At 51.3% G+C, this 17,500-nt stretch overlaps 1 protein-coding gene across 2 annotated transcripts in view; it reads left to right on the forward strand.

Annotated features, from left to right (window-relative positions):
• Positions 1-17,500, forward strand: part of LOC129837540 (oxysterol-binding protein-related protein 3-like) — a 99,782-nt gene that overhangs the window by 64,822 nt on the left and 17,460 nt on the right. Inside the window, exons 4-5 of one of the 2 annotated variants that reach the window (XM_055903809.1) lie at positions 5,036-5,089; positions 16,394-16,507. In XM_055903809.1, coding sequence (XP_055759784.1) covers positions 5,036-5,089; positions 16,394-16,507 — 168 coding nt within the window. Of the gene's footprint in view, positions 1-5,035; positions 5,090-15,501; positions 16,508-17,500 lie in introns of those variants that run through there. The other variant, XM_055903810.1, reaches the window with a different exon arrangement.

Raw genomic sequence — 17,500 nt, forward strand, 5'->3', positions numbered from 1 at the left:
GGATACAGATGATCTCATTACAGATGGATACAGATGATCTAAGTAGAGATGGATACAGATTATCTCAGTAGAGATGGAAACAAATGATCTCATTACAGATGGATACAGATGATCTAAGTCAGGGGTGTCAAACATACGGCCCGCGGGCCGGAACCGGCCCCCAAGGAGGTTCGATCAGGCCCGCAGGATAATTTGAAAGTGGAAAAAATGCATAAAAGACATGGAATTAATATTTTTAATTCGCTGCAATTCATGGATTATCCGCTAAGGGGCGCACTCTTTCCATCAGAGTAGAAGACAAGCCGCATCACTGAGACAGACTGAAAACAGCAGACGGTATCAATGCGCCATCTGCTGCTTGTTACGACGTTGTTAATACCTTGGTCTCTACCTCTCCGCTACACCCTCATTAGCCAAAATGTCGTTATCCAAACGGAGAAAAGTAGATAAGGAGTGTAGAATTTTCAAAGAAAAATGGACCACGTCCTATTTATTTACAGAGATGCACGGAAAACCTTCGTGCTTGGTGTGTTTGCAACAAGTTTCGGTATTGAAGGAATATAATATTCGACGCCACTACGAGACTCATCACAGCGAAAAATATGACGGCTTGCAAGGACAACTGAGAAGAGATAAGATTAACGAATTGCTGGCGGGTCTGAGGAAACAGCAGTCAACTTTCATCCAGAGCCGAGAAGTCAGTGAAGCAGCGGTAAAAGCCAGCTACCTAATTGCTAGCGAAATAGCATTAGCATCGAAGCCGTATTCCGACGGTGACTTTGTTAAACGATGCATGATGAAGGCGGCTGAACTTGTATGTCCCGAGAAGCGACAAGCTTTTGCCAATATTAGCCTGACGAGGAATACTATAGCAGAGAGGATTTCGGAACTATCGGCAGATTTAGACAGTCAATTGAAACAGAGAGTCAAGTCATTTATTGCATTTTCCGTGGCAATTGACGAGAGCACTGACATCACAGACGTGGCCCAACTGGCCATATTTATTCGAGGAGTTGATGAGACATTGACTGTTACTGAAGAGTTTCTTGAGTTGGTGCCAATGATGGACACCACAACAGCCGAGGACATTTTCGGCTCTGTCGTTGCTGCATTGGACAGAGTTGGAGTGGACTGGTCCCGCGCTGTCAGCCTGGCTACAGACGGCGCGCCATCCATGGTCAGAAAGAAAGCAGGTGTCGCGACAAAGTTCAAAGACAAAGTACAAGCCCTTAATGGAGGAGATTGTTTCTGGACATTTCACTGTATTTTGCACCAGGAGGCATTGTGTTGCAAGTCGCTGAAAATGGACCACGTCATGGAGGTGGTTGTTCGCACTGTAAATTTCATCCGGTCCAGAGGTCTGAACCATCGTCAGTTTGACAAACTTCTCAGCGACAGCAACATTACCCACAGCCTGCCATACCACACTGAAGTGAGATGGTTAAGCCGAGGCGCTGTGCTGAGGCATTTCTTTGATCTACGAGAGGAAATCGGACAGTTCATGGAGAAAAAAGGAAAACCGGTGTTGGAATTACAATCTCAGGAATGGCTACGGGACCTTGCATTCTTGGTTGATATTACTGAACACTTGAACAATCTGAACAAAATGTTGCAAGGCCGCAAAAAAGTTGTCACACAGTTTTCTGACAACATACATGCATTTAAGTTGAAGCTGACTTTGTGGGAGATGCAACTGGCAAATGGCAACCCTGCTCATTTCTCCTGTCTGAGAGATGTGTGTGTGACCAGACCTGATGCGGACATGAAACGGTACAAAGACAAAATTGCAGGACTACTGCGGGAGTTTGAGAAACGTTTTCAGGTATTTGGTGAACTTGAGACAGAATTTTCAGTTTTTCGCTCACCTTTCACAGTTAAAGCTTCTGATCTGCCGGTCGAAATTCAGCTAGAGATAATTGATTTGCAGTGTGATGCAGATTTGAAGGGCAAATTTGCCTCTGTAGGTCTGGACAGATTTTATCAGTATCTACTACCAGGGTACCCCAAATTAACAGCCCTGGCTGCTAAAATTTTGTGCATGTTTGGGACAACCTACCTTTGTGAACAAATTTTCTCAGTGATGAATATCAATAAAACAAAAATGTGTTCAAGGCTCACAAACAAGCACTTAAATGACATTCTGAAAGTGACAGCTAGTCAGGACATGACACCTGGTGTTGATGCACTTGTACAGGCCAAAAGATGCCAAGTTTCAGGAACAAATACAAGTCCAGACTAGACTAACACCTTTAAAATGCTGCCTTGGATACTGTTTGCATTGAAAGAATACAGCTCTGTGAAGATGAATCCTTACTGTGGTGATTTAAAAAATGTGCACTTTAATGTTAGTCAGCAGCTTCAAAACAAAAGTTGTGTGATGGAATTCTACTGTTCATACAACTCCATAAATTTTCAGTATGTATTGTATGTGTATGTATGTTTCATGTATGAAGTTTACAGATTTACAGGACAGGCGAACACTTTCTTCATTACACATTTAAAATCACTCTCCTTAGTTTGTAAGGTGTACGCAGGGATTACATTTAGATTTTATATGCGTATGTGTAAGTGGTTTAAAAATTCCTTTCTTTAAAAGTCTCATTTAATCTTAAAGTGCATTACTATATTTTTCAGTACCAATTAAAGTTTTGTGCCTTTGTACAATCAGTGGGATCAGTTGCAATGCATATTTGTGAATGATAAAAGTAAATTGCACATTTGTCTAAGGAAATATGAGGTGTTTCATGAAATGTTTTGTAAAAGGATAGTTCATTAAATTTCAATATTTTCCTAATGTTCTTGTGCTTCTTTACACCAAAACAAAGGAAAGACATGATATTTTGGTTATTTATAGCAGAGTATGGTATAATTTTAATGGTCCGGCCCACTTGACATCTCCCTAGGCCGTATGTGGCCCACGATGCGAAATGAGTTTGACACCCCTGATCTAAGTAGAGATGGATACAGATTACCTCAGTAGAGATGGATACAGATGATCTCAGTAGAGATGGATACAGATGATCTCAGTATAGATGGATACAGATGATCTAAGTAGAGATGGATACAGATAACAGTAGAGATGGATACAGATGACCTCAGTAGAGATGAATACAGGTGACCTCAGTAGAGATAGATACAGATGATCTAAGTAGAGATGGATACAGATAACAGTAGAGATGGATACAGATGATCTCAGTAGAGATGGATACAGATGATCTCAGTAGAGATGGATACAGATGATCTCAGTAGAGATAGATACAAATGACCTCAGTAGAGATGGATACAGATGATCTCAGTAGAGATGGATACAGATGATCTCAGTAGAGATGGATACAGATGATCTCAGTAGAGATTAATACAGATGATCTCAGTAGAGATGGATACAGATGACAGTAGAGATGGATACAGATGATCTAAGTAGAGATGGATACAGATTACCTCAGTAGAGATGGATACAGATGATCTAAGTAGAGATGGATACAGATGACCTCAGTAGAGATGGATACAGGTGATCTGAGTATAGATGGATACAGATGATCTCATTACAGATGGATACAGATGATCTAAGTAGAGATGGATACAGATGACCTCAGTAGAGATGGATACAGATGACCTAAGTAGAGATGGATACAGATGACCTCAGTAGAGATGGATACAGATGACCTCAGTAGAGATGGATACAGATGATCTCAGTAGAGATGGATACAGATGATCTCAGTAGAGATGGATACAGATGACCTCAGTAGAGATGGATACAGATGATCTCATTAGAGATGGATACAGATGATCTCAGTACAGATGGATGCAGATGACCTCAGTAGAGATGGATACAGATGATCTCAGTAGAGATGGATACAGATGATCTCAGTAGAGATGGATACAGATGACCTCAGTAGAGATGGATACAGATGATCTCAGTAGAGATGGATACAGATGATCTCATTAGAGATGGATACAGATGATCTCATTAGAGATGGATACAGATGACCTCAGTAGAGATGGAAACAGATGATCTCAGTAGAGATGGATACAGATGACCTCAGTAGAGATGGATACAGATGATCTCAGTAGAGATGGATACAGATGATCTCAGTACAGATGGATACAGATGATATAAGTGGAAAAAATGGTTGCAAAGTTTTATTCAACTGTCCCTATAGGATAACCCTTTTTGGTTCCAGGTAGAACTATTTTGGGGTCAATGTAGAAACCTCTGTGGAAAGAGTTATTCTACGTGGAACTCAAAAGGGTTCTTCCTGAACCTAAAAGGGTTATTCAAAAGGTTCTCCTATAGGGACAGCCAAATAACAATTTTACTGTAGATTCTAGATAGTTCTTTTTTCTAAGAGTGGACATGTGTACAGAAAGGACTGATCTAAGCAAGATGTACACTGATACACTGACATAAGGACTTAATGCTTCTGAAACTGTTTTCATTATCGTATCAACAGTCCCATTTGAATGATATACGAGATGTGCATGGCGCCAGGCCGTTTTTCATAAACACAGAGTGTTCGTCCCAAATAAACACCCTTTTTCCTAGTGCACTACATTTTTGACCAGAGTCTTATGGCCAAGCCCTGGCCAAACCTAGTACACTATAAAGGAGGGAGGGAGAGAGAGAAAGGGAGAGAGAGAGGGAGGGAGAAAGGGGGAGAGGGAGGGAGAGAGGGGGGGAGGGAGGGAGAGAGAGAGGGAGAGGGAGGGAGAGAGGGGGAGAGAGAGAGAGAGAGAGAGAGAGAGAGAGAGAGAGAAATGAGAGAGCGAGAGAGAAATGTCTGAGAGTATAGATATTAATAAATGTATTAACAACACAGAGGGGGTGAATCCATCAGGCTCCTCACAGAGAGGTTGAACCACTGCCCAGAGGATGACGTGTGTGTTGCTCATCCCTCTCGTCTTCTCTCTCTCTCCCTTTCTCTCTCTATCTCTGTCTCTCTCTCTCCCTTTCTCTCTCAATCTCTCCATCTCTGTCTCTATCTCTGTCTCTCTATCTCTTAATCTCTATCTCTTGTTTTTCTCTTATCTTCTACAGAGATACTTCTACTTGGACAAGGGCATCCTGAAGTACGCCAAGTGTGGTGCTGACGTGAGTACAAAGAGCTGCTGCCCCTCTGTCCCCATTCTGTCTGCTAGGACATCAATCACACACAGCTATCACAGAAAGCACAACACACTGACTTTCTCTCCTACAGCATCTGAAATACATGTTTTTTGGGGAACAATTGTTTATTGATTTTTTAAAAGGAAAATAAAAAATAAAATGTAAACACATAAAAAAAGGGTAGAGGCAACCAGTAATGTTATAGTACAAACTAAAGAAAACTAGAGTATGTGAGAAAGGATGTTACGGTAAGATCTCAGGTCCTGATATACTGCTGGGGCTGGGTTGTCAGGTCCTGATATACTGCTGGGGCTGGGTTGTCAGGTCCTGATATACTGCTGGGGCTGGGAGGTCCTGATATACTGCTGGGGCTGGGTTGTCAGGTCCTGATATACTGCTGGGGCTGGGTTGTCAGGTCCTGATATACTGCTGGGGCTGGGAGGTCCTGATATACTGCTGGGGCTGGGTTGTCAGGTCCTGATATACTGCTGGGGCTGGGTTGTCAGGTCCTGATATACTGCTGGGGCTGGGAGGTCCTGATATACTGCTGGGGCTGGGTTGTCAGGTCCTGATATACTGCTGGGGCTGGGAGGTCCTGATATACTGCTGGGGCTGGGTTGTCAGGTCCTGATATACTGCTGGGGCTGGGTTGTCAGGTCCTGATATACTGCTGGGGCTGGGTTGTCAGGTCCTGATATACTGCTGGGGCTGGGAGGTCCTGATATACTGCTGGGGCTGGGTTGTCAGGTCCTGATATACTGCTGGGGCTGGGAGGTCCTGATATACTGCTGGGGCTGGGTTGTCAGGTCCTGATATACTGCTGGGGCTGGGTTGTCAGGTCCTGATATACTGCTGGGGCTGGGTTGTCAGGTCCTGATATACTGCTGGGGCTGGGAGGTCCTGATATACTGCTGGGGCTGGGTTGTCAGGTCCTGATATACTGCTGGGGCTGGGAGGTCCTGATATACTGCTGGGGCTGGGTTGTCAGGTCCTGATATACTGCTGGGGCTGGGTTGTCAGGTCCTGATATACTGCTGGGGCTGGGTTGTCAGGTCCTGATATACTGCTGGGGCTGGGTTGTCAGGTCCTGATATACTGCTGGGGCTGGGTTGTCAGGTCCTGATATACTGCTGGGGCTGGGAGGTCCTGATATACTGCTGGGGCTGGGTTGTCAGGTCCTGATATACTGCTGGGGCTGGGTTGTCAGGTCCTGATATACTGCTGGGGCTGGGAGGTCCTGATATACTGCTGGGGCTGGGTTGTCAGGTCCTGATATACTGCTGGGGCTGGGAGGTCCTGATATACTGCTGGGGCTGGGTTGTCAGGTCCTGATATACTGCTGGGGCTGGGTTGTCAGGTCCTGATATACTGCTGGGGCTGGGTTGTCAGGTCCTGATATACTGCTGGGGCTGGGAGGTCCTGATATACTGCTGGGGCTGGGTTGTCAGGTCCTGATATACTGCTGGGGCTGGGAGGTCCTGATATACTGCTGGGGCTGGGTTGTCAGGTCCTGATATACTGCTGGGGCTGGGTTGTCAGGTCCTGATATACTGCTGGGGCTGGGTTGTCAGGTCCTGATATACTGCTGGGGCTGGGTTGTCAGGTCCTGATATACTGCTGGGGCTGGGAGGTCCTGATATACTGCTGGGGCTGGGTTGTCAGGTCCTGATATACTGCTGGGGCTGGGAGGTCCTGATATACTGCTGGGGCTGGGTTGTCAGGTCCTGATATACTGCTGGGGCTGGGTTGTCAGGTCCTGATATACTGCTGGGGCTGGGTTGTCAGGTCCTGATATACTGCTGGGGCTGGGTTGTCAGGTCCTGATATACTGCTGGGGCTGGGAGGTCCTGATATACTGCTGGGGCTGGGAGGTCCTGATATACTGCTGGGTGTAACGGTAATCCTCCTCCTCTTCATCCGATGAGGAGGAGTATTGAGGGAACCAAGGCGCAGCGTAGTGAAATGACATAATTTATTGAAATGAAACACGAACTTGACTAAACTAACAAAAACAACAAACGGTGTAGACAGACCTAGACGACGAACTTACATAACACAAGAAGAACGCACGAATAGGAAACATAGGCTACACAAATGAACGAGGAACAAACAAACCGAAAACAGTCCCGCGTGGTGTACAGACACAGACACGGAAGACAATCACCCACAACGAACACTGTGAAAACGCCTACCTAAATATGACTCTTAATTAGAGGAACGCCAAACACCTGCCTCTAATCAAGAGCCATACCAGGCAACCCATAAACCAACACAGAAACAGAAAACATAGAATGCCCACCCAAACTCACGTCCTGACCAACTAACACATATAACAAACTAACAGAAATAGGTCAGGAACGTGACATAACCCCCCCCATAAGGTGCGAACTCTGGGCGCACCAGCACAAAGTCTAGGGGAGGGTCTGGGTGGGCATCTGACCACGGTGGTGGCTCAGGCTCCGGGCGAGGTCCCCACCCCACCATAGTCAATCCCAGCCTCCATCTCCCCCTAAAAATATCCACCCACATCTTACCCCCACAAAATCCTCTTGGTAACATCCATGACAGGGACAGCACCGGGACAGAGGGATAGATCAAGACAGAGGGATAGCACAAGACAGAGGGATAGATCAGAATATAGAGGTAGCTCAGGATAGAGAGGGAGATCAGGATAGAGGGGCAACTCCGGACTGAAAGGCAGCTCCGGACAGAGAGACAGCTCTGGACTGAGGGGCAGTTCTGGGTATATAGCCGTTTCTGGCTGAATGGCAGCTCATGGCTGACTGACGGATCTGGACGCTCATGGCAGGCTGACGGCTCTCGACGCTCATGGCTGGCTGACGGCTCTCGACGCTCATGGCTGGCTGAAGGCTCTGGACGCTCATGACTCACTGACGGCTCTCGACGCTCATGGCTGGCTGACGGCTCTCGACGCTCATGGCTGGCTGATGGCTCTCGACGCTCATGGCAGGCTGACGGCTCTGGACGCTCATGGCTCTCTGACGGCTCTGGCTGCTCATGGCTCGCTGGCGGCTCTGGCAGATCCTGTCTGGTTGGCGGCTCTGGCAGATCCTGTCTGGTTGGCGGCTCTGGCAGATCCTGTCTGGTTGGCGGCTCTGGCAGATCCTGTCTGACGGACGGCTCTAGCGGCTCCTGTCTGGCGGGCGGCTCTAGCGGCTCCTGTCTGGCGGACGGCTCTGTAGGCTCATGGCAGACGGGCGGCTTTGCAGGCTCATGGCAGACGGGCGGCTTTGCAGGCTCATGGCAGACGGATGGCTCAGACGGCGCTGGGGAGACGGATGGCTCAGATGGCGCTGGGGAGACGGATGGCTCAGATGGCGCTGGGGAGACGGATGGCTCTGGCCGGATAAGGCGCACTGTAGACCTGGTGCGTGGTGCCGGAACTGGAGGCACCGGGCTAAGGACACGCAGCTTCATGCTAGTGCGGGGAGCAGGGACAGGGCACACTGGACTCTCAAAGCCTACTCTATACCTGGTGCGTGGTACCGGCACTGGTAGCACCGGGCTGAGGGCAAGCACATCAGGATTAGTAGGGGGAGAAGAAACAGTGTGTACAGGGCTCTGGAGACGCACAGGAGGCTTAGTGCGTGGTGCCGGAACTGGAGGCACCGAACTGGATACACGCACTACAGGGAGAGTGCATGGAGAAGGAACAGGGCTCTGGAAACGCACTGGTAGCCTAGTGCGTAGTGTAGGCACTGTAGGTACTAGGCTGGGGCGGGGAGGTAGCGCCGGAAATACCGGACCGTGCAGGCGTACTGGCTCTCTTGAGCATTGAGCCTGCCCAACCTTACCTGGTTGAATGCTCCCGGTCGCCCGACCAGTGCGGGGAGGTGGAATAACCCGCACCGGGCTATGTAGGCGAACCGGGGAAACCATGCGTAAGGCAGGTGCCATGTATGCCGGCCCGAGGAGACGCACTGGAGACCAGACGCGTTGAGCCGGCCTCATGACACCTAGCTCAATGCCCAATCTAGCCCTACCAGTGCGGGGAGGTGGAATAACCCGCACTGGGCTATGCACTCGTACAGGAGACACCGTGCGCTCTACTGCGTAACACGGCGCCTGCCCGTACTCCCGCTCTCCACGGTAAGCCTGGGAAGTGGGCGCAGGTCTCCTATCTGCCCTTGGCCCACTACCTCTTAGCCCCCCCCCAAGAAATTTTTGGGTGTTACTCACGGGCTTTTTGGGCTTCCGTGCAAGACGCGTCCCCTCATAACTCCGGTTCCCTTCTCCCGTTGCCTCTGCTCTCCTCAGTGCCTCCAGCTGTTCCCATGGAAGGCGATCCCTACCAGCCAGGATCTCCTCCCATGTGTAGCAACCTTTCCCGTCCAATACATCGTCCCAAGTCCATTCCTCCTTCTTTCTCTGTCCTTTACTCCGCTGCTTGGTTCTGGAGATTTGGTGGGTGATTCTGTAACGGTAATCCTCCTCCTCTTCATCCGATGAGGAGGAGTATTGAGGGAACCAAGGCGCAGCGTAGTGAAATGACATAATTTATTGAAATGAAACACGAACTTGACTAAACTAACAAAAACAACAAACGGTGTAGACAGACCTAGACGACGAACTTACATAACACAAGAAGAACGCACGAATAGGAAACATAGGCTACACAAATGAACGAGGAACAAACAAACCGAAAACAGTCCCGCGTGGTGTACAGACACAGACACGGAAGACAATCACCCACAACGAACACTGTGAAAACGCCTACCTAAATATGACTCTTAATTAGAGGAACGCCAAACACCTGCCTCTAATCAAGAGCCATACCAGGCAACCCATAAACCAACACAGAAACAGAAAACATAGAATGCCCACCCAAACTCACGTCCTGACCAACTAACACATATAACAAACTAACAGAAATAGGTCAGGAACGTGACATAACCCCCCCCCATAAGGTGCGAACTCTGGGCGCACCAGCACAAAGTCTAGGGGAGGGTCTGGGTGGGCATCTGACCACGGTGGTGGCTCAGGCTCCGGGCGAGGTCCCCACCCCACCATAGTCAATCCCAGCCTCCATCTCCCCCTAAAAATATCCACCCACATCTTACCCCCACAAAATCCTCTTGGTAACATCCATGACAGGGACAGCACCGGGACAGAGGGATAGATCAAGACAGAGGGATAGCACAAGACAGAGGGATAGATCAGAATATAGAGGTAGCTCAGGATAGAGAGGGAGATCAGGATAGAGGGGCAACTCCGGACTGAAAGGCAGCTCCGGACAGAGAGACAGCTCTGGACTGAGGGGCAGTTCTGGGTATATAGCCGTTTCTGGCTGAAGGGCAGCTCATGGCTGACTGACGGATCTGGACGCTCATGGCAGGCTGACGGCTCTCGACGCTCATGGCTGGCTGACGGCTCTCGACGCTCATGGCTGGCTGAAGGCTCTGGACGCTCATGACTCACTGACGGCTCTCGACGCTCATGGCTGGCTGACGGCTCTCGACGCTCATGGCTGGCTGACGGCTCTCGACGCTCATGGCAGGCTGACGGCTCTGGACGCTCATGGCTCTCTGACGGCTCTGGCTGCTCATGGCTCGCTGGCGGCTCTGGCAGATCCTGTCTGGTTGGCGGCTCTGGCAGATCCTGTCTGGTTGGCGGCTCTGGCAGATCCTGTCTGGTTGGCGGCTCTGGCAGATCCTGTCTGGTTGGCGGCTCTGGCAGATCCTGTCTGACGGACGGCTCTAGCGGCTCCTGTCTGGCGGGCGGCTCTAGCGGCTCCTGTCTGGCGGACGGCTCTGTAGGCTCATGGCAGACGGGCGGCTTTGCAGGCTCATGGCAGACGGGCGGCTTTGCAGGCTCATGGCAGACGGATGGCTCAGACGGCGCTGGGGAGACGGATGGCTCAGACGGCGCTGGGGAGACGGATGGCTCAGATGGCGCTGGGGAGACGGATGGCTCTGGCCGGATAAGGCGCACTGTAGACCTGGTGCGTGGTGCCGGAACTGGAGGCACCGGGCTAAGGACACGCAGCTTCATGCTAGTGCGGGGAGCAGGGACAGGGCACACTGGACTCTCAAAGCCTACTCTATACCTGGTGCGTGGTACCGGCACTGGTAGCACCGGGCTGAGGGCAAGCACATCAGGATTAGTAGGGGGAGAAGAAACAGTGTGTACAGGGCTCTGGAGACGCACAGGAGGCTTAGTGCGTGGTGCCGGAACTGGAGGCACCGAACTGGATACACGCACTACAGGGAGAGTGCATGGAGAAGGAACAGGGCTCTGGAAACGCACTGGTAGCCTAGTGCGTAGTGTAGGCACTGTAGGTACTAGGCTGGGGCGGGGAGGTAGCGCCGGAAATACCGGACCGTGCAGGCGTACTGGCTCTCTTGAGCATTGAGCCTGCCCAACCTTACCTGGTTGAATGCTCCCGGTCGCCCGACCAGTGCGGGGAGGTGGAATAACCCGCACCGGGCTATGTAGGCGAACCGGGGAAACCATGCGTAAGGCAGGTGCCATGTATGCCGGCCCGAGGAGACGCACTGGAGACCAGACGCGTTGAGCCGGCCTCATGACACCTAGCTCAATGCCCAATCTAGCCCTACCAGTGCGGGGAGGTGGAATAACCCGCACTGGGCTATGCACTCGTACAGGAGACACCGTGCGCTCTACTGCGTAACACGGCGCCTGCCCGTACTCCCGCTCTCCACGGTAAGCCTGGGAAGTGGGCGCAGGTCTCCTACCTGCCCTTGGCCCACTACCTCTTAGCCCCCCCCCAAGAAATTTTTGGGTGTTACTCACGGGCTTTTTGGGCTTCCGTGCAAGACGCGTCCCCTCATAACTCCGGTTCCCTTCTCCCGTTGCCTCTGCTCTCCTCAGTGCCTCCAGCTGTTCCCATGGAAGGCGATCCCTACCAGCCAGGATCTCCTCCCATGTGTAGCAACCTTTCCCGTCCAATACATCGTCCCAAGTCCATTCCTCCTTCTTTCTCTGTCCTTTACTCCGCTGCTTGGTTCTGGAGATTTGGTGGGTGATTCTGTAACGGTAATCCTCCTCCTCTTCATCCGATGAGGAGGAGTATTGAGGGAACCAAGGCGCAGCGTAGTGAAATGACATAATTTATTGAAATGAAACACGAACTTGACTAAACTAACAAAAACAACAAACGGTGTAGACAGACCTAGACGACGAACTTACATAACACAAGAAGAACGCACGAATAGGAAACATAGGCTACACAAATGAACGAGGAACAAACAAACCGAAAACAGTCCCGCGTGGTGTACAGACACAGACACGGAAGACAATCACCCACAACGAACACTGTGAAAACGCCTACCTAAATATGACTCTTAATTAGAGGAACGCCAAACACCTGCCTCTAATCAAGAGCCATACCAGGCAACCCATAAACCAACACAGAAACAGAAAACATAGAATGCCCACCCAAACTCACGTCCTGACCAACTAACACATATAACAAACTAACAGAAATAGGTCAGGAACGTGACATAACCCCCCCCATAAGGTGCGAACTCTGGGCGCACCAGCACAAAGTCTAGGGGAGGGTCTGGGTGGGCATCTGACCACGGTGGTGGCTCAGGCTCCGGGCGAGGTCCCCACCCCACCATAGTCAATCCCAGCCTCCATCTCCCCCTAAAAATATCCACCCACATCTTACCCCCACAAAATCCTCTTGGTAACATCCATGACAGGGACAGCACCGGGACAGAGGGATAGATCAAGACAGAGGGATAGCACAAGACAGAGGGATAGATCAGAATATAGAGGTAGCTCAGGATAGAGAGAGAGATCAGGATAGAGGGGCAACTCCGGACTGAAAGGCAGCTCCGGACAGAGAGACAGCTCTGGACTGAGGGGCAGTTCTGGGTATATAGCCGTTTCTGGCTGAAGGGCAGCTCATGGCTGACTGACGGATCTGGACGCTCATGGCAGGCTGACGGCTCTCGACGCTCATGGCTGGCTGACGGCTCTCGACGCTCATGGCTGGCTGAAGGCTCTGGACGCTCATGACTCACTGACGGCTCTCGACGCTCATGGCTGGCTGACGGCTCTCGACGCTCATGGCTGGCTGACGGCTCTCGACGCTCATGGCAGGCTGACGGCTCTGGACGCTCATGGCTCTCTGACGGCTCTGGCTGCTCATGGCTCGCTGGCGGCTCTGGCAGATCCTGTCTGGTTGGCGGCTCTGGCAGATCCTGTCTGGTTGGCGGCTCTGGCAGATCCTGTCTGGTTGGCGCCTCTGGCAGATCCTGTCTGGTTGGCGGCTCTGGCAGATCCTGTCTGACGGACGGCTCTAGCGGCTCCTGTCTGGCGGGCGGCTCTAGCGGCTCCTGTCTGGCGGACGGCTCTGTAGGCTCATGGCAGACGGGCGGCTTTGCAGGCTCATGGCAGACGGGCGGCTTTGCAGGCTCATGGCAGACGGATGGCTCAGACGGCGCTGGGGAGACGGATGGCTCAGATGGCGCTGGGGAGACGGATGGCTCAGATGGCGCTGGGGAGACGGATGGCTCTGGCCGGATAAGGCGCACTGTAGACCTGGTGCGTGGTGCCGGAACTGGAGGCACCGGGCTAAGGACACGCAGCTTCATGCTAGTGCGGGGAGCAGGGACAGGGCACACTGGACTCTCAAAGCCTACTCTATACCTGGTGCGTGGTACCGGCACTGGTAGCACCGGGCTGAGGGCAAGCACATCAGGATTAGTAGGGGGAGAAGAAACAGTGTGTACAGGGCTCTGGAGACGCACAGGAGGCTTAGTGCGTGGTGCCGGAACTGGAGGCACCGAACTGGATACACGCACTACAGGGAGAGTGCATGGAGAAGGAACAGGGCTCTGGAAACGCACTGGTAGCCTAGTGCGTAGTGTAGGCACTGTAGGTACTAGGCTGGGGCGGGGAGGTAGCGCCGGAAATACCGGACCGTGCAGGCGTACTGGCTCTCTTGAGCATTGAGCCTGCCCAACCTTACCTGGTTAAATGCTCCCGGTCGCCCGACCAGTGCGGGGAGGTGGAATAACCCGCACCGGGCTATGTAGGCGAACCGGGGAAACCATGCGTAAGGCAGGTGCCATGTATGCCGGCCCGAGGAGACGCACTGGAGACCAGACGCGTTGAGCCGGCCTCATGACACCTAGCTCAATGCCACAAACTAACAGAAATAGGTCAGGAACGTGACACTGGGGCCGGGTTGTCAGGTCCTGATATACTGCTGGGGCTGGGAGGTCCTGATATACTGCTGGGGCTGGGTTGTCAGGTCCTGATATACTGCTGGGGCTGGGTCGTCAGGTCCTGATATACTGCTGGGGCTGGGTTGTCAGGTCCTGATATACTGCTGGGGCTGGGAGGTCCTGATATACTGCTGGGGCTGGGTTGTCAGGTCCTGATATACTGCTGGGTTGTCAGGTCCTGATATACTGCTGGGGCTGGGTTGTCAGGTCCTGATATACTGCTGGGGGCTGGGTTGTCAGGTCCTGAAATACTGCTGGGGCTGGGAGGTCCTGATATACTGCTGGGGCTGGGTTGTCAGGTCCTGATATACTGCTGGGGGCTGGGTTGTCAGGTCCTGAAATACTGCTGGGGTTACCAGGTCATGGTCATGTTTTACATTTGAGTTATTTAGCAGATCCTATTATCCAGAGAGACTTACATGAGCAGGAGAAATTAGGGTTAAGTGCCTTGCTCAAGGGTACATCGGCAGATTCATAAATCTTCTTAACTTCTAGGCTAGCTGCAGTGCTAGGCTACCTGCAGTGCTAAGCTACCTGCAGTGCTAGGCTACCTGCAGTTCTAGGCTACCTGCAGTGCTAGGCTACCTTCAGTGCTAGGCTACCTTCAGTGCTAGTGCTAGGCTACCTGCAGTGCTAGTGCTAGGCTACCTGCGGTGCTAGGCTACCTGCAGTGCTAGGCTACCTGCCGTGCTAGGCTACCTGAAGTGCTAGGCTACCTGCAGTGCTAGGCTACCTGCAGTGCTAGGCTACCTGCAGTGCCAGGCTACCTGCCGTGCTAGTGCTAGACTACCTGCAGTGCTACGCTACCTGCAATGCTAGACTACCTGAAGTGCTAGGCTACCTGAAGTGCTAGGCTACCTACAGTGCTAGGCTACCTGCAGTGCCAGGCTACCTGCAGTGCTAGTGCTAGGCTACCAGCAGTGCTAGGCTACCTGCAGTGCTAGGCTACCTGCAGTGCCAGGCTACCTGAAGTGCTAGGCTACCTGCAGTGCTAGTGCTAGGCTACCAGCAGTGCTAGGCTACCTGCAGTGCTAGGCTACCTGCAGTGCCAGGCTACCTGAAGTGCTAGGCTACCTGCAGTGCTAGGCTACCTGCAGTGCTAGGCTACCTGCAGTGCCAGGGCCAAACCCACAGGACGGCTGTATTGACGTGGTTAATAATGTTCCTGTCTTTCAGGTTGAGAAGGGGAAGTTACATGGCTGTACTGACATGGTTAATAATGTTCCTGTCTTTCAGGTTGAGAAGGGGAAGTTACATGGCTGTATTGACATGGTTAATAATGTTCCTGTCTTTCAGGTTGAGAAGGGGAAGTTACATGGCTGTATTGACATGGTTAATAATGTTCCTGTCTTTCAGGTTGAGAAGGGGAAGTTACATGGCTGTATTGACATGGTTAATAATGTTCCTGTCTTTCAGGTTGAGAAGGGGAAGTTACATGGCTGTATTGACATGGTTATTAATGTTCCTGTCAGGTTGAGAAGGGGAAGTTACATGGCTGTACTGACATGGTTAATAATGTTCCTGTCTTTCAGGTTGAGAAGGGGAAGTTACATGGCTGTATTGACATGGTTAATAATGTTCCTGTCTTTCAGGTTGAGAAGGGGAAGTTACATGGCTGTATTGACATGGTTAATAATGTTCCTGTCTTTCAGGTTGAGAAGGGGAAGTTACATGGCTGTATTGACATGGTTAATAATGTTCCTGTCTTTCAGGTTGAGAAGGGGAAGTTACATGGCTGTATTGACATGGTTAATAATGTTCCTGTCTTTCAGGTTGAGAAGGGGAAGTTACATGGCTGTATTGACATGGTTATTAATGTTCCTGTCTTTCAGGTTGAGAAGGGGAAGTTACATGGCTGTATTGACATGGTTAATAATGTTCCTGTCTTTCAGGTTGAGAAGGGGAAGTTACATGGCTGTATTGACATGGTTATTAATGTTCCTGTCTTTCAGGTTGAGAAGGGGAAGTTACATGGCTGTATTGACATGGTTATTAATGTTCCTGTCTTTCAGGTTGAGAAGGGGAAGTTACATGGCTGTATTGACATGGTTATTAATGTTCCTGTCAGGTTGAGAAGGGGAAGTTACATGGCTGTATTGACGTGGGTCTCTCTGTCATGGCCATTAAGAAGTCGGCCCAGTGCATTGATCTGGATGCAGAGGAAAACATCTATCACCTGAAGGTATATGACTGACTGCTGGAGTCATGGTAGCAGCTCCCTGCAGCTCCCAGGTTGGAGGTGACTGACTGATGGAGTCATGAACTGCAGGCAGCAGCACCCTGCAGCTCCCAGGTTGGAGGTGACTGACTGATGGAGTCATGAACTGCAGGCAGCAGCACCCTGCAGCTCCCAGGTTGGAGGTGACTGACTGATGGAGTCATGAACTGCAGGCAGCAGCACCCTGCAGCTCCCAGGTTGGAGGTGACTGACTGATGGAGTCATGAACTGCAGGCAGCAGCACCCTGCAGCTCCCAGGTTGGAGGTGACTGACTGATGGAGTCATGAACTGCAGGCAGCAGCACCCTGCAGCTCCCAGGTTGGAGGTGACTGACTGATGGAGTCATGAACTGCAGGCAGCAGCTCCCTGCAGCTCCCAGGTTGGAGGTGACTGACTGATGGAGTCATGAACTGCAGGCAGCAGCACCCTGCAGCTCCCAGGTTGGAGGTGACTGACTGATGGAGTCATGACACCCTGTAGCTCCCAGGTTGGAGGTGACTGACTGATGGAGTCATGAACTGCAGGCAGCAGCACCCTGCAGCTCCCAGGATGGAGGTGACTGACTGATGGAGTCATGAACTGCAGGCAGCAGCTCCCTGCAGCTCCCAGGTTGGAGGTGACTGACTGATGGAGTCATGACACCCTGTAGCTCCCAGGTTGGAGGTGACTGACTGATGGAGTCATGAACTGCAGGCAGCAGCTCCCTGCAGCTCCCAGGTTGGAGGTGACTGACTGATGGAGTCATGACACCCTGTAGCTCCCAGGTTGGAGGTGACTGACTGATGGAGTCATGAACTGCAGGCAGCAGCTCCCTGCAGCTCCCAGGCTGGAGGTGACTGACTGATGGAGTCATGAACTGCAGGCAGCAGCTCCCTGCAGCTCCCAGGTTGGGGGTGACTGACTGATGGAGTCATGAACTGCAGGCAGCAGCTCCCTGCAGCTCCCAGGCTGGAGGT

The sequence above is a fragment of the Salvelinus fontinalis genome, chromosome 38 (assembly GCF_029448725.1).
Source record: "Salvelinus fontinalis isolate EN_2023a chromosome 38, ASM2944872v1, whole genome shotgun sequence".
NCBI classification, from domain to species: Eukaryota; Metazoa; Chordata; class Actinopteri; order Salmoniformes; family Salmonidae; genus Salvelinus; species Salvelinus fontinalis.